This window comes from Durio zibethinus, chromosome 18 (genome assembly GCF_047325235.1).
Source record: "Durio zibethinus cultivar Kanyao isolate XHJ-2024 chromosome 18, ASM4732523v1, whole genome shotgun sequence".
Taxonomy (NCBI): domain Eukaryota; kingdom Viridiplantae; phylum Streptophyta; class Magnoliopsida; order Malvales; family Malvaceae; genus Durio; species Durio zibethinus.
In genome coordinates, this window is record NC_143179.1 from 17,194,999 (window position 1) to 17,222,191 (window position 27,193).

The following is a 27,193-nucleotide window of genomic DNA, read 5'->3' on the forward strand; positions in this document are numbered from 1 at the left end:
GCTTAATGGTTTGAATTTATATGAATGGTTTTTTTTTTTATAGATAGATTCTGAGCATAATTTGCCAAGTTTAACTTAATCTAATGTTTCATTTCCATAGTTTCTATAAGTTTTTTTCAAAAGTGAATAATGACACTTTTTTTGGTTTTCCACAAAAATAATATACTTTATTTTCATAAAAATCTAATACTACCATGTAATTTGCTCTAGCCCCTAATCTAATTGCTCAAATCATTTTTGAATCTGGTTTGTACGCTGAAAGCCTGGAGAGCGAAGGCCCATGTGTAAGAAAAAGGCCTTTTCTTAAACCCTTCGAAAACCAAGGCCCCTGCCGCTGCCCTCCATTTTTGTTTGAGAAGGGGGGCGAATGGCGGGGCCGGCTTTGGGTGAGAGATGAAAGAGAAATTGATCACTACACTGCAAGCGGCCTGAAACATGTAGATGAAAAGAGAAAAAAAAATTCTGAGGGGACTCTGATGTCCGAGTTTCTCAATTGATTATAGTTTTCAATCTGAATTTCGAAGCCTGGTCGTGTTTCTTCTTCGCTTTCTCTCCATCAGCATGGCCTTCCCTCAATTCCTCCTCCCTGTGCCTTGTGATGTTTGCTTTCTTCACGGCTTTAAAATTTCATTAATTATAATAAAATATTTAATATAATTTTAAATTTTAAAAAAATTTAATAAATATCTAAATTAAATATATATCAACTAAAATAATATTTAAAAAATTATTTTTCGTCATCATTTAAAATTAATGTCACTCTGTATTACATTAGTTACATATTTATAATTTATCTATTATAATTATAAAATTTAAATATTATATTAAATATTTTTTATAATTTAAAGTCGTTCATGACATTAAATTTTTTTTAAAAAAATCTTTGTCTGACTTTACTTGTCAAGCAAACCCTTAATAGCTGACTCGTAATATTAATAAATGTTTCCTTTCGTGTCAGTAGATATTATAAGATATATCTTACAAAAGTGAATAAGTATGTTTTATCCACATAGCTGTAGTAGGGCCCCACCAAGCTCAATGTCTTGATCCACTTTACCTATAATGGACTTCCGTCAGGTTCTTTCCATACTTTTGCTAAATGCATACGAGGACGTAAGTGACTTCTGGGAGGTTATGATTTTCCAGTCTGATCTTTTTTTGTCAGTAAGTGTTTCTGTTTTAGCAAAAGTAGTAATTAATTATACAAAGGAATGAAAACATGTTAGATTGCTCATTAACATTACTGACAAGCTTACTATTCTTCCTTCCTAATTGTATCATGCCATAGAGGCATTGACACATCTAAAACAGAATCAAGCAACCTCTATCAAACCCTGCTTCAGCATCTTTTATCGATTAAGTGATGTTAGCTGGTGTTTTTAACCCAATTTTCAGAAACACATGGTTACAAGCACTTTGGTGACAATGGAAGGCCAAGCTGTGTCCGGTCTGCTACCAAATCAAGCCTCCGAACTCATTGGATTGGAGTTCTGGATGTTATACTTTACATAGCAGCGGGTGTAATCAACCTAATGAAAATTGTCTCAGAGTTTAATAATAGCAGGTATGAACTCTCAGCATGCATTTGTTGTTCCGTTTTTGGTAATTAATTTAAATCATATTCATTGTTTCAATTCTGATAATTTTGCTATATTATTTGGTTCCATGCCTCTTTTATTATTAGCCTTTCCATCACATAGGAAAAGGAATTCACTGGATATGCAACTTGTCATGGAGTACTATTCACGTATACAATGAGGATGCATTGTCAATAAAGCATTCTCTCCTGCATCTCTAATAGCTAATTTGGCTAGATATATGAGTAAAACTGTCAGTTGCTCTGTTAAAATTAACCAAAAAACTGGCACTGAAAGTTTAAGTGGTCAATAATCTTCAAAATAACCCCATGATGATGGTTTCTTTCAACTGGAAACTGAACCTACCAACAGCCACCAATGAATTTTCTCAACAATTATCCTGTTATTGTACAATCTGATTTCAGTTGCTACATTCCTTTCAGTATGGTGTGAGCTTGTGTCTGTAAAGTGTTGTGCACTGCTCTTCATTCCACCAAGAAACTATTTGCATCTGATGTCGCTGTTTGGAAACTTGGTGCTGTACTTTCCACCACTCCATCACAATTGACTTTACAAAATCCCTCCATTATAAAATTGCCAAAGAACCCTACCTTCACTCACATTGCCTTCCAACCTCCATATTGCTTCCACAGATTCACTCATAAGTCATACTGCCACCAACAAACTCTACCAACCTCAATTGTATTTTATACTTACTTTCATGTTGAGCCATACTGCCATATTCCCAGATGTCATAGTCAGACCCCCACTTGGAGTAACTTAGCTTCTTCTAATGAAAAGGTAGACGGAAAAGTCACGCCTTAGCCTCTCCTCCCGCCTCAACTGCAGTCATACAAAATGGTAAAAGTACTCCCATTCCTTTCTAGCAAAACAGCATGATGCCACCCATGGGAGGGAATTATTCAAGATAGCTAATTGGCCAAACAACAGATCTCTTCTGGCTTCGGGGGTTCCGCATGAACTTTGGACTATAAGGAAAGCTATTCAAATCGGGCAGAACTATGACCATCTGGATTAACAAATTGTTTATACGCTAAAAGTCTACTGTTGATCAGATTATGAGATCTCTCCAGCTTGAGCTTTCAGCTACCTACTAATTCGTAAGGCTGTATGCAACATCATGTAGTTTGGGTTCTCTATTGCTTTTGCACCAAGGCAAAAGGAGTGAAAAAAATATTATTTTAATTGCGATTCTATTGGTGTCTCTTGTATGTTCGTCGTCACAATGTATTGTATATCTGCATCCAAATGCCTAGGGCAGTAAGAGACCTTGATATTTGATTTTAAAAGGGTCGATTAAAATTATATATTTTTTATTTATTATATTACTTAAAATTGAAAGTAAGTGTTAGATATGAATATATATCCAATACGGATATGTTCATTTTTTAAAATTTTTTTATATATTTGAACTATCCGACTTACATACTAACATTTAAAATAAAAAATGTAATGTATATTAAAATTTTATTTTCAAAATTTTGAAATTTTAACAAAGATTGTAAACATTGTAAAATGTTGTTACTCATAAAAAATTAAAATAAAACGTAAAATATTTTTACTAAATATTATTACATATAAAATTTAAAATATATTTACTTAATATTATTATTTATAAAATTTATTTTAAGGCTCCGCCCACTATAGCAAAATGACGTATTAGCAACAGTTTTGTAACGACAGTTTTGTAGCAGCCTTTCACTTACAAACGCCACTAGCTTCCGTGTTTTTACAAAACTTTAGGCGTTTATTATCCAAACGCTACTAAATATTCAAATAGCGACATTGTTATTTATAAACGCCACCCAATACTTGATATTATAGGCACTTTTTGACTAAAACGCCTTGAATATCTTTTATTAAAAGTTTCGGTGAATAGTTAAAATGTATTTTTAGCAGACAACGCCTTCAATAATCACGTCATAAAAAATTGTATGAGATTAATGAAGACGTTGTCTACAAGAAACGCCTCTAATATTTAGACTAAAAATTTTTCTAGGCTCATTAAATTTATTTTCTTCAAAAACTCATCCAATATTAAGCTTATCAAATTATTTGGATCATACGAATGTTTACTATAAGATTGTTGGTTCGATCTATCCTTTAGCCTTTTTTTGGGTTTAGGCACAGATTATTTGTTAGTGATTATTCTAGGTGTTTTTTTGGCATAAATGCTTTCACCAATTGCTTTAAAAAATTTATCATAGAATATTGAAGGGGTTTTTCGTAGAGAGACGCCTTTAATAATCGATAGAAAAAATATGTGGTTGATTATTGAAGGCGTTTTTGACCAAACTCCCATTTTATAATCCAATCAGTAAATTTTTTTTTCGGATTTTTAAAGGTGATTTTGTAATAAACGCCTTCAATATTTCATAGACAAAACTTGGATGGGATAGTTGAAGGTATTTTTGGCTCAAAACGCCTTTAATATTCCTAAAGATAATTTTTAATGGTCGGATTATTGAAGGCAACTATATCTAAAAATACCTTCATAAACATTTTGTTTAGATTATTGAAGGCGTTACCCGTAAGAAAATGCCCTTCATAATCCATTCAATTAATTTTTAGTTGGTATTATTGAAGGTATTTTTTGTCCAAAATGCCTTTAATATTTCAGACAATAATTTTCTAGGGGAAATATTGAAGACAATTTTAGTAAAAAACGCCTTTAATGTTTTCTGTAAGGGTGAATAAAGGTGTTTTCTTGCTAAAAATACCTTCATTAATCACATCAAAAAAACATAATTGATACTTTATATATGAAGTCAGTTGTAAGTTTATGCCCAGAAAAACGTTTGCTGTCAGTTGTATATTTATGCATAGAAAATATTTAGTTTATATATCTGATACTATGAATTACATTTTAGAATTTGCATAATGAACATTGTTGTATTTCAAAAAATTTACTACACATCTAAAATTAAAACTGATAACGTTGCCATATTAATAAACTTTTCTGAAATAATCGTACTCAGTAATTTAATAAGAACACATAGTGTATTTATATTAAGTATAACAATAATATTAAACCAATACCACCAATGTACAAACTTAAAGTTTCCATTCAATATTGCATGTTAAAAACATTATAACAATTTGTTCCATATATATTTATAATCAACCAACAATGTCTAACCTGAAAGTTTATCAACATTGACAAATGACAATACATAATCACATCATTCTTTACGGACTTCATCCAGCTCCTCTTCCGTGAAGCTTTCTTTACTCTCCCACAAAAAAAAATCAAAAGTAAATGTTAAGAAATTATAACATAATGTACCATTTTATTTTTTTGAATATATAATGAGTTTATGAAATTTATACTAACCTTGAATGGTGTGGTCATAAAATCATGTAACACTATCTCTCGCATAAAGCAAAAGACATAATATTCACATTCAGTATTACCGGGTTGACAAGGTACCTCAAAATTAAATTGAGTCGATTTAAAAAATAGTTATCTACACAAACTCAGCATTAAAAGAATAAATTTGACATTTACCGATAATGACACCAATTTCGGTTTCTTTATCTTCTTATTGAATGCAGATATTACCTAAAATTGATAAGAAAAAAATTAGTGGGAACATAAATAAAATTTCTTATGAAAAAATAGAACATATATAATATAATAAAGTACTGTAACACCTTTTTATAAAAGTTTCAATATCGGGGTTAGGCATCGTTGTTGGATTAATTGAATTAAAAAAATATGACGTTAAGGATTTGGTGTTAATCACAATAAACACTCAATGACGACTGCAAAATAATAACAACGATATACTTAGAATAAGCATCAGATCATAGAATGAAGCAGGTTGGAGTAATTAAGGTTGGAATATAGCTTATTACGCATTATACGGGAGCAAATAATAATCAGCCAGTCTTTTCATGCATTCCAGTCTTTTCATGCATTGGATCACACGATTAGCACGATACACGACTGTGCCACTCTACTCACTAATAAAGTTGGAGTCAATGAATCTAAATATGTTCGTCAACTGTCTCCTCTTTAGCTTTCTATATAGGAAGCTACATGATAACAATCAACATTGCTGGTTAGTATTACACCCTAATACTAACTTACTACATATTGAATATGCATATTTGTATTTATAAGCTAACCTCATAAGTAACGATTTCAACAGCTGATAATTCATCAATTTCATAAAATTCTTTCACCTCATCTACACCAATGAAAGAAAATTATTGTTTATCAAATAAGTCTTCCTCAGACTCAATGGATATGAAGTTTCCACCGATACAATTCTCTAACAAATATTTTGTTAACTCATCTATGGAAGCCTGGGCAAAGGTCAGACAATGAGTATGAACATCCTCTTACAATATTTAATGAAATATAAGCATTAAAACTAAATCAATCAATATAATAAACAAATTAATATTCAAATTATAAACAATATCATACTTCTTGAATGGTAACGAATGATGGGATGGCTTCCTTACTTGCAACGACAACTTTTCGCACGGAGACGATATTATCAAGCTGAGGTACTAGCATTACCTATTGCATTTGCTGCCAACATGGACTCCAAAGTAGCGAGTCTTTGCAGTTGGTCATTGAGGTATTACTCCTGATCATTAATTTATTGATGTTGCTGCGAACTTATTACTTCATATTGTGCATTTCTCATTCGTGAGATTTTTGGTTGTTTACCAAAATAAGTAGATGGCAAGACAAATTTACTAACCCCATGAATTTGATCAGGCTTTTCTTTAGCATCTAATGCTAAAGATAAAATATCTTCATCATACCGGGTTGCCAGTTCACTAGATTTTACTTTGGTAGCATAGTTATCTTAAAAGATAATAATAAGTTAGGCTGTTAGAACAAATCTACACAAGCTAGTATACACTCATGCATACAACCATAATGCCAATCATACATTATATCAAAAAAATAGTTACACATAAAATCTTTTTTGCCAATTCCTCGGTTGCTTCATCTGCGAATGATCTATTTTTCTATAGATGTCCTTGTTTTCAAACATCCCATCTGAAAATTTTTGTGTTTGAGCTCACTAATTCCTATTAAATTATCACAATGAAAAAATCAGAATGTATGAAATGAATGTTCATGAATATTCATTAATGAGTATAAAATAAATGTGCGAAGATATACAAGCTCATACTTCACAATTGCATATCCTTTTCTTGCTATTCGATGGTGATATTGTTGTTTGGCCTAAATGTCTCGATGTTGTTCTTTGATTTTCTACAAAATTAAAAAATTATGTCAATCACATATGAAGATCAAATGCTATATTGCTTCAAAACTTATAAACTTGGACTAATTTGGTAATGGATTTGCATACCAAGAAATCTTTTGAAAGTCGAGATTGAATAAAATTTATCCAATCTTCCACACTTATGACATATACATATGCCATAGGTAGAACAGCCAAAACATCACCTTCACCAGTCATCGGTAAAATATATTGGGTTATAAATCTACTTTTAAAGTCTCTTAAAGCTTTTCTCAACAGATTGTAATATAATATTTTTACACTCAATTGAGACGTCGAACCGTTCCTAAATAACTTAACACAAATAGTATCAACACATTGAATTTCATTTAAATGACCATATAACAAATTTTATGAAATAGTTGAATAAACATATCACAACGAACTATCATATCTCATCCTTTAGATCATCAGGAACTCATCGTCAATTGGTATATGTAATTGAAATCTTTCGATGGACGATGGCTCTAATATGAGTAGCCATCTTAGCAGCTCCTTCTGACACAGGTTACCTACTTTGATTGAAGTCAACATGAATTTTTGTGTCAGTCACTTTGATTTGTTTATTTGAGCCCCTTTCTTTTCTTTTTTGGCTTGTATTTCTTTCTTTTGCATGTTCATTAGAAAGAGAATGATATTGTTTAGAGTCCATATTACTTGTAATATTGATCATAATTATACGAATTACACAATATGACCCTCTAAATTAATCATTGTACTTACTTTAATACAACCAATACTATACTATGTATAGAAACAGCATTTAGCACACCATTCAGCAAATCACTCAGAAACACCATTCAGTAAAATAACATCAGACAACAAGTTCAACAAACCATTCAGCATGAAATATTATTCAGACCCTCAATATCATATAATATCATTCGACAATACAATATCAGTCAACAAGATTCAGCAAACCACAATATTTAATGCGTACTACATAAAAATAGCATACTTGCAATATGAATAGAATCTTGGATGACTATGCTGACGGTGATGTTAATGAAAATATATAAACGCATATGTCAATATTAAGGAACTAAAAAAATAAAAATTCTCTATTGAAGGCGTAAATAATACAGTAAACTAAAAAAAAAAACTTATCGATTAAAACAGAGGTTCGCAGTGGTGATTTGTTGAAAGTCGGAGGTGAAGAATGGGAGAAAGAAAGCAATGGTCTGCTAGAAATATGTTTAAGGGTTTGGTTTGTTTGGTTGAATAACGTAACTTTTAATCATTTTGTGTACTAGGCCTCTGCAAATTCCTATGTTCAAGGTAGAGAAATGAATATAAAATTAATTAATAAAGGCATTTCCATGGAACAACACCTTCAATAATCACTTGAAAATTTTATTGGAGATTATTGAAGGCGTTTCTTACAAAAAAAGACTCCTTTAATTATAAGCCTTTAAAATTGTCCACCCAACTTATTAAAGGCATTTTTTATAAAAAAAAAATGTCTTTTCTAATTCTTAAAAATTATAAAAGGCATTTTTAGTAAAAAAATCACCTTCAATAAGTATGGATTTTCAAAGTTTATAACAAATTATTGAAGGTGACTTATAATAAAATATGCTTTTAATAATCCAAAATTTTTTTTTTGACAAATTATTGAAGGCAATGTTATCTGAAATCACCTTCAGTAATTATATACAAACTGTGATAGAAATTATTAAAGGTATCTATCTTAAATATACACCTTCAATAACAATATTACAATTTGTGTGACGGTATATAGAAGGTATTTTACATTAGAAGACACCTTTAATAATTTTTAAAATATTTAGTGGAAAAATTTTGAAGATGTCTGTTATTAACAAACGCCTTCAGTAATTGAAGGTACCTTTTTTAATAAACACATTTCATTACCATCATGATATATCAAAAGTGTATTATAATAAAAGACGCCTTTAATAATTCAAAAAAATTTTATTAGGAAAATTATTGAAGGCGTTGTTATCTAAAACTGCCTTCAGTAATTATATACAAATTGTGATAAAAATTATTAAAGGTGTCTATCTTAAATATACGCCCTAAATAATAGTGTTACAATTTATGTGACGGTTTATAGAAGGTATTTTACAGTAAAAAATACCTTTAATAATTCTCAAAATATTTAGTGAAAAAATTTTAAAGGTGTCTGTTATTAACAAACGCCTTCAGTAATTGAAGGTATTTTTTTTTAATAAACGCCTTCCATTACCATCGCGGTATATCGAAGGTGCTTTACAATAAAAGATGCTTTTGATAATCCAAAAAAATTTTATTAGGAAAATTATTGAAGGCGTTATCTGAAATCACCTTCAGTAATTATATACAAACTATGATAAAAATTATTAAAGGCATCTATCTTAAATATACACCTTCAATAACAGTGTTACAATTTATGTGGCAGTATATATAATGTATTTTACAGTAAAAGACGCCTTTAATAATTTTCAAAATATTTGTGAGAAAATTTTGAAGGCATCTGTTACTAACAAACGCCTTCAATAATTGAAGGCGCCTTTTCTAATAAACACCTTTCATTATCATCGTGGTATATTGAAGAGGTTTTATAATAAAAGATGTCTTTAATAATCTAAAAAAAATTTATTAGGAAAATTATTGAAGGCGTTGTTTTCTAAAATCACCTTCAGTGAATATATACAAACTGTGATAAAAATTATTAAAGGCGTTTATCTTAAATATACGCCTTCAATAACAATATTACAATTTGTGTGACGGTATATAAAAGGTATTTTATAGTAAAAAACGCATTAATAATTCTCAAAATATTTAGTAAAAAAATTTTAAAGGCGTCTGTTACTAACAAACACCTTCAATAATGGATTACTAAGTTTAAAGGTATATTGAAGGCACCTGTTCAAATAAACGCCTTTCATTACCATCATGATATATTGAAGGTGTGTCATAATAAAAGACGCCTTCAATAATCCAAGAAAAATTTTTTAGTGAAATTATTGAAGGCGTTATTTTCTGCAACCGCCTTCAGTAATTAACTACAAACTATGATAGGAATTATTAAAGGCGTCTTTCTTAGATATATGCCTTCAATAACAGTGTTAGAATTTATATGGCGATATGTTCAAGGTGTCTATAATATATTCAAAAAATATTTAGGAGGTAATTATTCTTGACGTTTTTTGTTAATAAACACCATCCATAATCTTGTCTAATAAAAATCTTTCCAAACTTAGCACATCCAATCACCAACTTTAAGCTTCATCTTTATTATTATATCTTTTCAAACTAAGTACAATTTACTTTTCATTTTCTTTCGCTTTTAGTATTCAAGCATTGTCTTTTAGAATCCTATTTTGACTATTCATAACTTATTGACTTTAGCTTTTACTTTATTCGACTATTCTTTCAGCTCTTGTAATTCGTTATTTTTTTTTGTGAAAAAAATTTTCTACAAAACCTACTTTATTTCACCTTATGTCAACCCTAACTACAAATACTCTTAGGTACTGTCTACGTTAGCAACAGAGTTTTAACAAGTATAATATTTGATAGCTGATAAATTACTTTACACCAAAGAGTTCTAGTTTTGTGTCAGTACTATTCTTGTTATTATCTTTTGTTTAAAACATAGTAAACTATGCAATTACACATGTTTATTTTCATATTAATTATTTATATATATTTGGTCTGATAATGTAGCAACTAATAAATGGATAAGAGTTGGATACAAAAGTCTAGATTAAGTCAAGAGTATAGAGATGGAGTGAAATTTTTTTTTAATTTTACATTTGAGAATACAAGTGAAGATAATATGATATTATGCCCATGCGTGAAATATACTAATATCGAGTGACAAATGAGTCAAGTTGTTTATAAGCATTTAATTTATATTAGATTTTTATCTGAATATGTTAATTGATATTTTTATAGAGAGTCTGTACTATTAAGGTCTTCCACTATAGTTTCTTTAACATCAAAGGCTCTTCATCACTAACATGATCTTTTTATAGCATATGACATTGAAGGCATATTGCGAAATACTTTTAACATTCATAACCAAAATTTTCGTAATCTTTCTCTCCAAAATGAAGGATTTAATCAGTCCAATAATGAAATGCATGAATTTGGTGAACCTGGGATAGGTGTACGTGACTAACAACCTAGATGAGAAGCATCAAAGTTTTATAGGTTGCTTGAAAAAATGAATGAAGAACTTTTTGAAGGATCGAAGCATTCAAGGTTATCTTTCTGTGTTCATCTTTTTCCCTTAAAATGCTTATGTGGATGGACAAAAAACTCTCTGACTTTATTATTACAGTTTATGAAAGAAATGTTTCTTTTTATAAAAATCCATGAATCTTGTAAGAAATCAAAGAATATGATCAAGGATTTAGGTCTTAGATATGAGAAAATTCATAGTTATCCCAATTATTGCATGTTGTATTGGGGGATAGAAAAAATAAAAAATCTTATCATTTGTGTGGTATTTCTCATTGGGTCAACAAAAACTTCGATGAAAGGTTGAATGATGATGGTGATGAGGTATCTGTAAAAAAGAAGCCTATTAAAATTTTACGCTATTTTTCATTGATACTAAGACTTCAATAACTCTACATGTCTTCCAGAACTACAGATTCAATGAGGTGGCATCATGATTTACGGATGGATGATGGATCATTGAGCATCTTGCAGATTCTTTGGTATGGAAGTCATTTTATTTTAGGTTTTCAGACTTTGAAATTGATCCTCAAAATGTTATGCTTGGACTGACATCTGATGGATTCAACCCATTCCAAATGATAAGTATTTCTTATAATACTTGACCAATTGTATTGATTACTTATAATTTGTCATCATGGATTGCTATGAAGCAACAGTCATTTATATTATCTATGACAATTTTCAAGGAAAAAAGTTTGGATAATGATATAAACATCTACTTACAACCTCTTATTAAAAATTGAAAGCAATTATGAGAATAAATTGAGACCTATGATGCATCAAAAGTGAAGAACTTCAATCTGTGTGCTACTTTATTATGGACTATCAACGATTTTTTTACTTATACGAATTTATTTGGTTGGAATACAAAAGGTCGTTATGCTTGTTTATGTTGTACTACACAGACATGTTCAACGTGGTTATTAATGATAGAAAGTTTGGTTATATGGGACATCATTGATGGTTAGATGGTAATCATCAATTTAGATTTCAAAAATATCTCTTTGATAAAACTGAAGAGTTGAAGAGATCGTCTTTACCCATTAGTGGGTCTACTATCTTGTCAAAGTTAAAAGATATCAATTTCACATATGAAAAAATGACTTCATCAAGAAAAAGAGTGAGAAAATTTTTGAAGGTATTTGGCCTCGTATTACGTAAGTTGGTGATAGTCATACAAAAGTTGGTGATCTTGATGTTTAAAGTAATGAAGAGGACGATGAAGTAGATGACCCCAATGAGTATGAGTTGTGAAAAAAAAGTATATTTTTTGAGTTACCTTATTAGAAATATAATTTATTACACTATAACCTTAATTTGATACACATAGAGAAAAATATTTACGAAAATTTTATTGGGACAATTTTTAATATGAATAGAAGATCCAAAGATGACTTAAAGAGTTGGTTTGACCTAATTAATAAGGGGATTCGCCCAGACCTCCATCCGATGTTACTTTCTAATGGTAAATATCGATTGCCTGCTACTTGTTTTGAGATTTCTAAAGCTGAAAAAGATGTGTTTTGTAAAGTTTTAAAAAATGTCAAAGTTTCGGATGACTATACGTCAAATATATCAAGATGTGTGAATATGAAGAGGCGAAAACTTTTTTCATTGAAGTCAAATGATTATCACATTTTGATGCAAGACTTACTTTTAATTGTTTTACGCTCATTAATGTCAAAGCAAGTGACTTTTGTGATAATTGAATTAAGTAACATATTAAAATCTCTATGTTAGAAATGTATGAATGTGGAAGAGCTTGACAAAGTTCAAGATCGAGCCGCGATTACTTTATACCATTTAAAGAAGTTATTCACTCTAAACTTTTTCATTATTATGATGCATTTGGTTATCCACCTTCCATATGAAGCAAAGGTCGGTGGGTCGATTTATTATCGATAGATGTATCCTATTGAAATGTATTATTTGTTAATAGATTGATTACATTTTTATTGATTATCAAGCCAATTTACTTAAAATAACATATGACTTATGTTTTATGCTATAGGTTTTTGGGGAGATTAAAGTCTTATTGTCACAACAAACGTTATTCAGAAGGTTTTATTGCTAAAAGATATTTAGCATAAGAGTGTATAACATTTTGTTGTCATTATTTAGAAGATGTTGAAACGAGATTTAATAGACCTTTGAGAAATATTGGTATGCAGCATACAGACTTGGCCTACAATTATCTTTTTCAAAGTTTTAGACAACCCATAAGCAAAGTTGAATTGGTGGAGTTAGATGATAAATCTTGGGCATAAGCACATTGATATGTTCTTTTTCATCATGACTCAATTGAATTGTTTCGCACGTAAGTTGTTTAGCAAGGAAATTATTCATTACATTAGGCATAATTTATTGTGTTTTTTTTAGTGTTAATACTTTATCATGATACTTTATAGTGAGTATAAAAATAATTTAAGAGATCCAGCACATTATTGACGATCAAACTCTCGAGAGGTTGATAAGTTGTTCGCTAAAAACTTTCATGAATGGCTAGGAGCAACTGTAAGTAATGCCATACTTTTCATTATTTTTTATCTACATAAAATGCTTACGGTAAAAATAACATTAATAACATATATATATTTATTCCATTTTTATAAGTTTGGAGTAGAATGCTTGTTAGTAAAGAGGTGAAATGTCTTTTACACAATCTGAATCAGATTGTGAAACAATACAAAGGTTTCATCATCAATGGATTTAGATTTCACATAAAATCCCGTGAGAGATTTAAAAGTACCCAAAATTTAAGAGTTGTTGTGACTTCATCAACTACTAGTTATGCTAGTGCTAGGGACACAAACCCTTTAGAGAAAAATGTTGACTATTATAGCATGATTAATGACATCATTTAGTTAATTATTATGACAAGTGAAAAGTTATCTTATTTCGATGTGATTGGGTATATGTGAATAGTGCAAAAAATCTTAAGAAAGATTAGTATGGATTTACACTTGTGAATTTTTCTCGATTAATTCACACTGGACAATAACTCATCGATGAACCTTATATATTTTCATCTCAAGTCAAACAAGTATTTTACTCTGAAGATCTCAAAAAATTGGGTTGGTTTGTTGTTCTTCGAAACACACATAGAGATTTATTTGATATGGGGTTAAATACCAAAAATGACGTTGAACATGGAACTGAATATTATTCTTTTGCTGAACAAAACTTGGATGAGAATATCTTCAGTACCTATGCTCAGTGGGTCCGCGAAGATGTTACTGAAGACATTTACAAACCTTGATTCTGTGCACCTATAATTTGTAAGTCGAGTGTTTAAAAAATAATGTAGTAAATAATAGTATGTAAATAATGTCACATTCGTTATTGTATAATTATTGTCTTCTAAATCATACATTATATTTTGATTTAATTAAATCGATATGTTCTTTATATGTCGTAGGTTTTGATTTCTTAAGTTGAAAATGTATTTATATATCTTCTGAACAAAAATTTTTTTTATATTCGTTTTTATGATATAGGTAAGCTACAATACGAAGAAGTAAGTTGAAAAGAAAACATATCAGAGTTATTAGTTCAGAATCGCCTGTGGGACCTGTAGATATTGGCTATGGACTGAATCCTTTGAAGGTAAATGAATGTACTGTCAGATCTAATTTCATCACTTCTAACCCTTCGACCAATATTGGATCAACAATATGGGAGGTCTAGGTTTAGATAGTACCCCATCAATTGATTATGCTTTAAATTCAAATGCACTTATGATATACTCCAATTTAGAATTCGAGTATAATAATAAAAGTATTATGATTTTACAAATATATTATATATTTGTTGCAATTGATAACAATGGTCAACAGAAGATCAGAGGTCGGATAACTTTGAAGGAATTTTTTGCACTACCTCCTAACGAGCATATTGTAGTGCCTATAAACTCTGATAGGCAACCAATTGATGAAGAGGCTCAACTATTGGCTGAATTTCTAGGCATGCTAGCCCATAATGGAATGAAATTGCCTATTCATTATGAAACATGGCATAATATTTCAAAAAAAGTTAAGGTCGATACGTTAAACTTTATTGAGGTATTAGTATAATTAATTAGATATATTCAAATTTTTTATTTTACATTTTGTTTACTTATTCAAACTTTTCTTATTGTATTATTACAGTCAAGATTTGTACTTGAAATACCAACTTCATATGTGCTTAAGTCATTGGAAAAGAAATGGAAAGATTATAAGCATAGTTTGAAGAATAAATATTTTGATTGAAATAGTACTGTTGAGGCAATGATGTAAAATCTATCCCTTAATGTGATTAGGTGGCAATATGAACAACTGATTAGATTTTGATTCTAAAAAAAAAGAGAGGTACTAGTTTATAACTTTGTATAATAAAATGAAATGATAAAAGTGTTTGATGGTTTCAGTTGGTAATATTTATATTTTTATCATATAAGCAATTATTTTTTATGACAGAAAAGAGAACAGATTGGGATTGGTAGCAGAAAGCAACAAAAATATAGCCACACAAGTGGATCAAAAAGTTTTGCAAGTAAGCAAAAAGAAATTGTAAGTTTATGATAATTAACTTATTCTAATGAATGAACTTTTTCTGTCATTGAAAGGTAAATATAGAAATTAACATTTATTGTTTTGTTTTAATAGATTTAATTATTTCAATACATGATATTAAACTTACCAAAATTTTGAATTTAGTTACACAGATGATATGTATGAAAAGTTACTGTTTACATATATTTATGCCTTTTATTATTTGGTTGTTGTTATTGTTGATTTTTAACAGTTTTGATAGATTCAATACTTGATATTAAGCTTGTCCGATTGATTGAACTTAGTTTCAATAGTTGATATGAGAGAAAAAGTTGTCAGTTATGTCTGTTTGGAAATATTTTTACATATAAAAGGCAAATATACAAATAAATTTTGGATGCCTTTCAACATATTGAATGGCTTCAATCCTTCATTTTAAATCGAAAGAAAATAATTAAATTTGGTTTCCATGATCGATATGTGTGAAAGTCCAAAATATTTTTATTCTTTGCATATATTTAAGACTATTGTGTTGTTACAGGACCAAAATATAAATAAAGGAGATTAAAGTTATTCGAAATTTTAATACTTGATTGACAGGATTGATATGCATAAATAAGTTACGGTTGATATATATCCTATCAAATAACATATTTTTGTATAGGAGAATGAGATGGGCAGTACAATTGGACGTGTGAAACTTTTTTGCCTAACACACACAAAAAAATGAATCTTACATGAATGTCGAAATACAAGAAATTATGGTAATTTGTATCATCTATTTTAACATAAAGTAAATATTAACTCTTTTTTACATATAATCAATTAGTCATTAAACTTGATAGTTATATATGGCAAATTCACAGAAGAAAGCAAAAGAAAAAATGGTTGCTGAGATTGAAGTAGCATCTGAAGGTTCTCTCAACATGCAAGAAATGAGAAATCGGATATTCACAGAAGTTGCTAAAAAAGAAAGGCATGGATGGGTCCAACGCCTTGGATTGAGTCTAACACCATCTGCCTATTATGGACATAACTCTCCGTAATTTACACTCTCAGCAAGTCAATTTTTGTGAGACATTTCAATATTGAAAGGGGAGTTGCAAACTATGTAATAACGTTTTTAGCGAATGAAAGCAGAAAGAAAACAAAAGCGTGTCAAAATTGAAGAAGAACGAGCTAAAATAAAGCTAGAGCGTGCAAAATTTCAACAGTTGCATGATTGATTTGATCATCTTATGAATTTTATGCAACAACAATTTTCAGGAAATGATTTTAGTGCTCCACCAACTTAGGTATTATATTTAGTAAATATTAAAATTTTTAAATAAAAAATAAGCATACAATGAAGTGTTAAAAATTGTATGGTATTATTCAGTAGGTGGTTAAGCACGCTAGTGACCAAAGTGAAAATTTTTCTTCATCAATTGGCAGCCAGTAAAATGTATGTAGTCATCCATTTCATACATTTTAATTTTTTATTTTGTTAATGTATTTACAATATTTGAATGTTATTATTAAACTTTGTATTAATTAGATGTATATTTAAACGTGAATGAAGTTAATATTAATTTCAGTTTCTGAATTTAAGCTCTTTACTGAAAATAAAATTTATTATAAAAAATTAAAAATATATATTTTTACATAATGACGGCGTTTGCATTGGGCAATGCCGTTAAATTAATAATTTAGTCGTGTTTGTAGCATAAAACACCACCATAAGTAGCGACGCTCTTTTCAGCAAACACTGTTAGTTAGATGACGTTTTTTTATAGAAACGTCACTAAAGTAACGGTGTTTTTCTCATAACAAAATCACTAAATTAGTGACGCCTAAAAGATACAAACGTCACAAATATTGAGGCGTTTTCAAATCAAACGCCATGCAAAGTAGCGACGTTTTTTTGTAACAAACGTTATCAATGCAACGATGTTTTTTTTTCATAAAAATGTCACTAAAATAGCAGCGATTAAAAGATACAAACGCCGTTAATATTGAGCCGTTTTCATATTTAAATGCCTCTAAAGTAGCGGCATTTCAAATATATAAAATACCGTTAAAATGACGACGCTTCACATATAAACGCCGTTAAGATTAAGGTATTTTAAAACGTCGCTATTTACTGCGACACGTGTATAGGCGATACTCTACATGACATTTTTTCGCAAACGCCACAACCTTATAGTAACATTAATAAATGCTGTTAAACGATTAAAAAAACATCGCTAAAAACTAAAACCTCTGTAATGACCCCTTGAAACCTTTAAGAAGGGAGTTTAACACCCCCTTTCCAACCCCATATAGACCCTATTGCAAATATCGGTTTATGTATTTTCTTTTTGTAGAGATAATTAATATAAGAATAATAATTAGAATTGTAATATTATCTTTGTTGAAAATATTTAAAAAATTTAAAAAATTTTTAATTTCAATGAAAACATGTTATTTACATGTAAAATATTATGAATGTCATATGTTATTTATATATCATCAAAAATAATATAATAAAAAATTTGATTAGATAATATTATATTTCTCTAAACTATATACAAAATCTTTATATTTTTTAAATTAACAAAACTCAAAAATTATATATTTTCATTTAATATCATTTTTCTTCTTGAAATATAAAAATCTTTGAATCAAACATATCTTAAAAGTAAAAAAATCTTTTTCATTACAGGATAGCTGTCATTTTTCAAAGCTCTCAAATCATTTTAATTTATAGTAGTATAGATAAATTATATGCTAGCATTTGAATTTCATTGAAACTGTAGTTTGTGGGAGGTTGTTGAAACGTGTTCCAGAATTGGACCTTAAAATTTGAAGGGGTGTATAGCCTATTGTTGAGTACATCCTCTTTTGTTCAAATTTGAAATTCAATATGGCAGGCAATTTACCACTAGTCCTCTTTGATTGAGAAAGATACCTCTGGCGAATGCGGAATCCAAAGAGACAAATTCAATTGCATTAATGGCAGTGCCAGCCATGTCAGTCTTTTTTTGTGGTACAAATAATATCATCTCATCTCACGAAAGCATCCTTCATCTGTTTTTGCCGCTTCAAATTTTCTGTCCTTTTATCCTACCGCTTGAAATAAAAGAATTTCCATCGACCTCTGCATTTAGCCATTCATATTGCAAAAAAATAAAAAGGCTACGTACCTAAATTACAATGATTTTTGGCTAGACATCCCATATTTTTTAGAGTTGGACAATTTCAAAGGCAATCGGTATTTATAGTGCCATTACTATTTAATTTAGTAATATTTCTTATAATAATTATTTTGGTGATGCCACTCCCACCAACTCCGACTTTGACACTCTTCCAACAAAACGACCTCTTATTCTTAATACCTAAGCAAAAATTAATGATTTTAGGGTAACATTTGTAACCTCAATATAACATTAGTAGAACATATGTACCCTAAAATGATTATAATTTCTTTGCTTTGAATTTACTTTTACATTGATCCAATGGTCAAGGTATAATCTTGGTTAGGGTACAATAATTTAAATAATTAATCTCCCTAATTCTTTGTTTTTAATTAAACCCAATAATTAACTTCATCTTCATTAATTCTTTTAAAATACTTGGATAAAGGGAACCAACTTCATTAAGTTGATTTGTCTATTTATATTTCTTTATTTATTATATTAAAAATAATATTTTAAAACTAAAATTAAATTTAATTAATTATTCATTAATGTAATAATATCCATTCTAAAATTGAGGCCCAAGCCTGACCTAAATTGAGTCAAGCCCTAGAGTGTAGACTTGGACACGTCTATTTCTAATACAAGTACTAGTTTTTTGCACTACATGTAACGAAGGGAAATAAAACTAATTGTTTAGGTACTTAAGTATTAATTAATATATATTATATTATGAATTTTGTTAACAACTATCTTTAAGGCATTTTTTAAATTAATTCAATATACTATTTATAGGACTATTAAATGCAATAATTCACTATTAATTTAATGATTTTCAATATATTGTGTAACAATAAAATAGCATCTTAAAACACTCCTCAACAATTGGAAGTGAGTATTTTATTTGAGTTCGTTTTTTATACTTTGCCTAATATAATTATCTAATCCTATAAGTAAAATTAAGAGACTGAAACAAGCATACAGCAAATACAACATGCATTAACATGTATCACCACTATATAAGCAAATGTTATTTGGATAATCAAAAGGGAAGGTGTAACATTATTCTAATGTAAAGAATATTTCCGAATCATATCATGGAAACTTCATGGCCCAAGTTATGGTGTGCCACTAAATAAATGATATGTCACTTTTTTTTTATTTCTGTGACGAAATGTCTCTTTACAATGTGGCATAGCCACAAAGGCCAAACTTTAATAATTTGTAATAATAATTTAGTAGGCTTGATCGATTATCCTCGTTTCTTCCTTAAACTGGCTTTGTATTTTAGGTGCTAACCTAGCCAACCGCTTTTCCAACTTCATTGATAAATTTAGATAGTAGTGATTGTACTTTGCACATGTTACCACGTGCAAGTTTATAGGCCAAAAGGGCAAAATTATGATCCATTATTAAGGTTTTGCTTTCATGACACCTTGGTGTATGATCAATCACGGTGCAAATAATAAAGAGATTCTCTTTTTTTTTTTTTTCTTTTATGATGAAAAGGGAAAAACATTATAGAAAATGTTAATCGATATGTTTAATCCACATTTTCAAATTTTGCTAATGTAAACTAATCAAGTTGCTCTCGCTTCACTTGATAAATACTCAAATTCAACTTAATGGCTGTCCAACCTGAGCTCAAACTCGAATTATTTAAGTAATAAATTGAGCCAAGTATGAGCTTTTTAATTCTTAAATCTAATGGTAAAAATACTTGGATCACTCATAAATCTTATTGATTTTTTTTTTAATTTCTTCATATTATATGTAAAAAATTATAATATTAATTTATATATTTTAAATTTTTATTTGAGCTTTTAGAGTAAATTTCATCAATTGATTGTGAATTTATGTGAAGTTTCATCTTCCTTCATTCGCATCTAATAGCTCGAATTTTCTTATTTATGACCTTTTCAATTAATCCAAATGTATTCTTCCTTTAACATAACGCTAAAATTTAGATTACATTTGTTGTGTATGTCCATCAAAATGTCGGTAGCCAATTTCATCCATATTCTATTCAAACTTTGTGCTCAACTTCATCCATATTCCATCCAAACTTTAATGGTCGAGTATTGAAGGATTGATGAATTTGAAACAAATTTAAAAGGTTAAAAATATATATAAAAAAAAATTTCAAGTTTCGACTGAAAATAAAATTCTGAAAAAGTCATAAGCAACTATGTAATTTATTAAAAATTTTAAATTTGACACTATATCAGTTTTTTGAAAAAAATTTATTAATATTTTATTTTTTAAATCAAATTATATTTTTATTCAAAAATGACATATAACAATCATATATACATTTATGTTATAGCCATTGTGCTCCATGTAGATGCCATATATAAAAGCCATAAATAATTTTATGATGACATGGCATGCTAACATGGCACATAAATGCTATGTGTTATCATCTCATTAACTAGTTGTCATATCAACATATTTGTTAACGATATTAATTCTATGTATCACATTATTATATAATTTGATACAGTATAATCGTAAAAGTGTTGCATTGAACATTTTTAAAGTGCATGTTCTACATCGAAAAAGTGTATAATATAAGAACTAAATATGAAGTTATAAAGTCCAGGAAAACCAACCCTTGCTATATGTATTTTATGTTATATTTTTTAATTATCAAATTTGAATGATCTATTGATAAAATGTTAAACTTTTAATTTTAATAATTAAGGTTAGAATTCTGCCAACATTATATAATAAAAAAATATTATAATTTATATGGCACATGCATGTTTGATGTTCGTGTAAATGAGCCTGCTAATTAGAGATATTTCATGATAGAGATATTTCATGAAAGGATAAATGCTCAATACTCTCTTGTAAGTTATAAAAATAAAAGCCAAAAGGTTACATGACATAAATCCACAAGATGGCACAATGTTGATAGAAAATGATCAATTATCAGGAGGTAAGTTAAGTAGGTATCCAGTTTTAATAAATAACGTGTTATTATTATTTGAGGACCAAAAGATACGACACACGCATGGCTTAAAACATTTTAAAAAGTAAATAAATTTAGCATAATGTAAGGTCATTAGTTAATAGAGTTGGATCCATGATCCCATCCCCTTTTAGCTTCTGTAATTTGTTCAATTGTACAAGAAAATAATAGTAACATATTAAAATACTAATATTTCTTATTTTCTTTGTTCTTTTTTATTTTGTATTCCATTAATTAACAACTTTGGTATACTATATTAATTATTATTATTATTATTATTATTATAATGCGATGGGCAAAAAGACGATAGATGAAGAAATGTTAAAAGATTTGTGTTTTGTAAGATTCAAATTCGAAAATTATGTTAAATTGAAAAATCATTTATCGTAAAAATATAAGTTGATAAAACTTTAATTATTATATTTAAATTCTAACACTCGAATAATAATAATTTATTTTATACATATAAAATACAACAAATTTATATTAGCTTAAGGCTGAATTGAACTAACTGATAAGTAATAACTATGTAGCAAAATAGCTTAAATTAATTACTAATAACAAATGTAAAAATATATAATAACAATGTAAATGGAAAAGGAATAGCTTAAGCAGAAAACCAAGCCAAGTCGTAGTATCTTAGATAAAATTTTTTTTTTATGGTGTCAATGTTATTAGTATTTGATGAAAAGTCTTATTTTTTACTCAAATGAGAATTAAAATGGATATTAAAGTTTGGGATGGGATGAAAATGGATATAATTTTAAATATTTTATCGAATATTAAAATAGATAATATAACATTCGTTTTATATTTGTATCTTATAAATATGTTTATATGCATTTAATAAATATATTTTTTATTAAATAATATAAATTTTTATTTAAATGAATTAGAATTAATATATTTTTATTTTATAAAAATATATTAATATATATTTAAAACAAAATTTACATAAATATGTATGATAAAAATTAAAAAGTTTAAAAAATTAGTTTTTATTTAAAAAAAATTATAGGTGATGGATTATTTGTACCCATTAAGATTCCGTTTGTTTTAAATAAATTTTCTTTCAAAAAATATTGCACTTTTCAGAAAAGTAGAGATTTTTTTTTTATTTAAATGAATCAATAAAAAAAATTTTCAATTGTTTGATTGTTTTTTAGACAATTTGTTTTTTTAAATAATATTGATATAACTATTAAAATATTAATAATTTTTTATGACTAAAATATATTGAAATTACTTATATACTTTAATAGTGGCATTTAATAATAAATATTATATTAATATACAAAACACTTAAAACAAAACTAGTTATTATTTCTATTAATATTTTAAAATATTTAAAATGACATTATTATTCTTAAAATATTATTTTTGTTAATATAACAATAATAGTAATATTTATATTAAAATATTTTAAATATTTATACTATTAAAATATTTATATTTTATATTGAAAGCATTTATTATTAAATCATAACAAAAAAATTTATTTATTTTATTATTCAAATAATAATATAAATATATTAATAAAAAAAAAAATATTTTAAATTGAAAAAAAATAATAAATTATTAAAATATTCCTTTTATGAAAATAATAATATTAATATATTAATAATATTTTGGATTGGGCTAAATTAAATTTGAGTATGAAAAAATCATATTTAAGATCTGACTTAAAGAAAATTGTGCTCATGAGTTTGGTAAGTAATCTTATTCCTTTTCAAATGGAGAAGATAATTTTAAAACTGAACTTTTTTTTTCATTGAATAATAAATTATTTTTTGTTAACAAATTAATTTTTTATCAAACAAATATAAAAAAAAAATGCAAAAATTATCTTTTAAAGATTATTTTTTGTGAAACAAATAGATTCTAAATAATTGTGAAAATAAAAATAAAAATAAATTTAAAATATCGTTAAATATAAATAAAAATATATAATATAAAAATGAAAAAAAAAATCTGCGCACCTCATTTCCTGTCTGTTAATATCCTATTTCTTTCTACGTGCTTTAACCCGACCCTTACCAAACGGAGAGCTGATGCCTAGTACATAGAGTTTAAGCTGATATAAGTGGTAGATACAGCGTATCTGAGGCTTAATCCAACGGTAGTAATTAGATCAAAATCCCAAGGCGAAGAACATGGTTGAAAGTGAGAAAACAAAGGCTGTCAGCCAGGTCACCCTATCTTTTCCTCATGGTGGCGCAAATGATTCCCCGTTCCCCCCTGCTCTATTTTTAATTTAATTTCCTCCAAATTTCATTTGCATTTCAAATATTCCCCAAAGTCTTCCAATATATAAACGCCCCTTTCTTTTCTTCTGCTCTCCATCTCCGTCTCACCAGAGAGAATAGAGAGAAAGGAAAAAAAAGAGTCCTCGTCATCTGCTTCCTCTTCTATTCTCTCTTTCTCTCTGAAACTCCTCGTTCTTTTCTTGTTGAGGTAAATCTTTTGTTTTTGCCTTTATTTTACTTCAAATCCACCGATCTGTGGATTTTTTTTTATGTTTTGCCGATCATGGAACTGAGATCTAGGGTTCTAGAACTTTCTACAGAGTTGTAAGGAGTTAGATTTGGCTTGATCTGCTTCACTTTGTATCTGGATCTATACTTACCTTGATCTGCTTCTTTACACTTGTGATTTCTGTGTAGATCTTGTGAGAATTGGTTTTTTTTTTGTCTTTATTTTGAATTTGATCTTCTTTCAATTTGTACTGATTAATGCTTTCAGTTTGTAAATTTAATGCTTTTCGAAGACCTCTTTTTGAGGTTAAGAAAAGGCTCTAATCTTGATCTTTATTTCCTTTCGTAATTGATTCAATTTGTTGTCCAACGAATTATAGAGTAGCTTGTTTAGATGCTGACAAATGAATGTTGTCTGCATTTTGAACCGACTAAATTTGGTCGACCCACTGCAGTAGCAAAACTTATGTCTTTTAGCTAGCTAGGATACTGAATGGTTTTATTTTATGCTTTTAAAGAAATGAATTTTGATTTAAGTGTTTCTTTTTTCACTAAGAGAAACCACAACTTAATTTGTTTGAAGGCTTTGATTTGGCTTGTTTAGATTAGTTGAAAGAGGTGTATAATCTAGGTTGGCAAGTGATTTTTCTATGCTCACTATCTCAATTCTTGTTTCTAGTATTGTAAAAGATGGCCGATGCTGAGGATATTCAACCCCTCGTCTGTGACAATGGAACTGGAATGGTGAAGGTTAGTTGATTTCTAGACCTGAGTTATATTCTCCATTATTGTTTATTTCTTTATGAAAGATGTGTTACTTTGCCGTGGTTGATCTGATTTTGTTTATCATGCAGGCTGGTTTTGCTGGTGATGATGCTCCCAGGGCAGTTTTTCCCAGTATTGTTGGTCGACCCCGGCACACTGGTGTCATGGTTGGTATGGGTCAGAAGGATGCCTATGTAGGAGATGAGGCACAATCTAAGAGAGGTATCCTTACTTTGAAATATCCCATTGAGCATGGTATTGTCAGCAACTGGGATGATATGGAAAAGATCTGGCATCATACATTCTACAATGAGCTCCGTGTTGCTCCTGAGGAGCACCCTGTGCTTCTCACGGAGGCACCTCTTAACCCCAAGGCCAACAGAGAAAAGATGACCCAGATCATGTTTGAGACCTTCAATGTGCCTGCCATGTATGTTGCCATCCAGGCCGTTCTCTCTTTGTATGCCAGTGGTCGTACAACAGGTTTGTTAAAATAGAACATCTTTGGATTTATCATATTTTTAGAACATTCCTAATCAAGCTAAAACTGAATTATTTCCCTATTGGAACAGGTATTGTGCTGGATTCTGGTGATGGTGTTTCCCACACTGTGCCAATCTATGAAGGCTATGCCCTTCCACATGCCATCCTTCGTCTAGACCTTGCTGGTCGTGATCTCACTGATGCTTTGATGAAGATACTTACCGAGAGAGGTTACATGTTCACCACCACTGCTGAACGGGAAATTGTTCGTGACATGAAGGAGAAGCTTGCTTATGTTGCCCTGGACTATGAGCAGGAACTGGAGACTGCCAAGAGCAGCTCTTCTGTTGAGAAGAACTATGAGTTGCCTGATGGACAAGTCATTACTATTGGAGCTGAGAGATTCCGTTGTCCAGAAGTCCTCTTCCAGCCATCTCTCATTGGAATGGAAGCTGCTGGAATCCATGAAACTACCTACAACTCTATCATGAAGTGTGATGTGGATATCAGGAAGGATCTTTATGGTAACATTGTGCTCAGTGGTGGTTCAACCATGTTCCCTGGTATTGCAGACCGTATGAGCAAGGAGATCACTGCCCTTGCTCCTAGTAGCATGAAGATTAAGGTTGTTGCACCACCAGAGAGAAAGTACAGTGTCTGGATTGGAGGATCTATCTTGGCATCACTCAGCACTTTCCAGCAGGTGAAATATATTTTCTTATATTTGGCTCATGTTTTACTTTTGTGTAAATTCATTGTCCAAGACTGACATTCTTGCTTTCGCTGTTGCATCAGATGTGGATCTCCAAGGGCGAGTATGATGAGTCTGGACCATCCATTGTCCACAGGAAGTGCTTCTAAGTTTTATAAGTGCTTTGATGGTGAGTTACATTTTCGAGTTAGTTGGCTTTTTGTGTCCTGTGTCAAGTGAATTCAAAGTCTGGTTGATGTGGGAAGGGTTGAAGGTGGGGATCATTGAAGGAGGGTGTTCTTATTATATAACCCTTTCATCAGTTGTGACTTATTATGCTCATGGTGTCACTGCTATTGAAATGATGGCCCTCAAGATGTGGTGGTGGACTGGTGGGCGGACAATTGGTGCTCATTTCCTTCCTTTCCATGCATCTTTCAACGATGTTGCTTAGTAGGATGTTTGTAGCTGGAGAGTGATTGTGATGATTCTGTCTTATATTTTCCTTAATTTCAGATTAAGGGGTTTTTTTTCCCTGAGAACATTAATGTTAATAGCTATTGTATGAGAAAATTTAAATTAGTGTCAGTTTGCGGTCATAAACTTTTATGGAAATTATATTTGATACCTGATTTTGAAATCTAAGGGGGAATGCTTTCTCTCTGAACTAATATGGTGTAAAATCTGTTTGAAGATTTCTTGTTAATTGTGGTGAATGGGGTTTCTTTAGAGGCATGCCTCAAAATAACAATATGTCTGCTCAGTTGCAATTATTATGGAAACCATTAGTAAGTATGCACACCGTTCCCCGGATGATTCCAGAGTCTTGGGTGAAACCACTCCTAGAATGGGATGCTATTTTATGTTTTATTGACGTATCTTTTAAGGCATCTTTAGGGAAACAATTTCCATATGATGTTAGGATTAAAAATATAAAAAATTTAAGTCCGCTATGAATAAGGATTGCCTGCATTTGCAGATTGATCATATGATTCATGCACTGTGTCACTTATATTATGATTACTAATATCCGTTGAATGGTTGCTTCCTCGGGGAG

General features: G+C 29.5%; 1 protein-coding gene across 1 annotated transcript; it reads left to right on the top strand.

The window, feature by feature from the left end:
* The first annotated feature begins 24,064 nt into the window (after nucleotides 1–24,064).
* LOC111299788 (actin-7-like) lies at nucleotides 24,065–26,803 on the top strand. Its single transcript, XM_022895235.2, has 5 exons — nucleotides 24,065–24,177; nucleotides 24,877–24,947; nucleotides 25,052–25,445; nucleotides 25,535–26,148; nucleotides 26,241–26,803. The coding sequence occupies exons 2-5, from the start codon at nucleotides 24,888–24,890 to the stop codon at nucleotides 26,304–26,306; spliced, it is 1,134 nt and encodes a 377-aa protein (XP_022750970.1). The 5' UTR covers nucleotides 24,065–24,177; nucleotides 24,877–24,887; the 3' UTR covers nucleotides 26,307–26,803.
* Nucleotides 26,804–27,193: the final 390 nt, after the last annotated feature.

Coding starts and splice junctions, on each gene's coding strand:
- LOC111299788 (XM_022895235.2), top strand. CDS start 24,888: ATGGCCGATGCTGAGGATATTCAACCCCTCGTCTGTGACAATGGAACT. Junction 24,948..25,051: donor ATGGAACTGGAATGGTGAAG/GTTAGTTGATTT, acceptor TTTATCATGCAG/GCTGGTTTTGCTGGTGATGA. Junction 26,149..26,240: donor CACTCAGCACTTTCCAGCAG/GTGAAATATATT, acceptor CTGTTGCATCAG/ATGTGGATCTCCAAGGGCGA.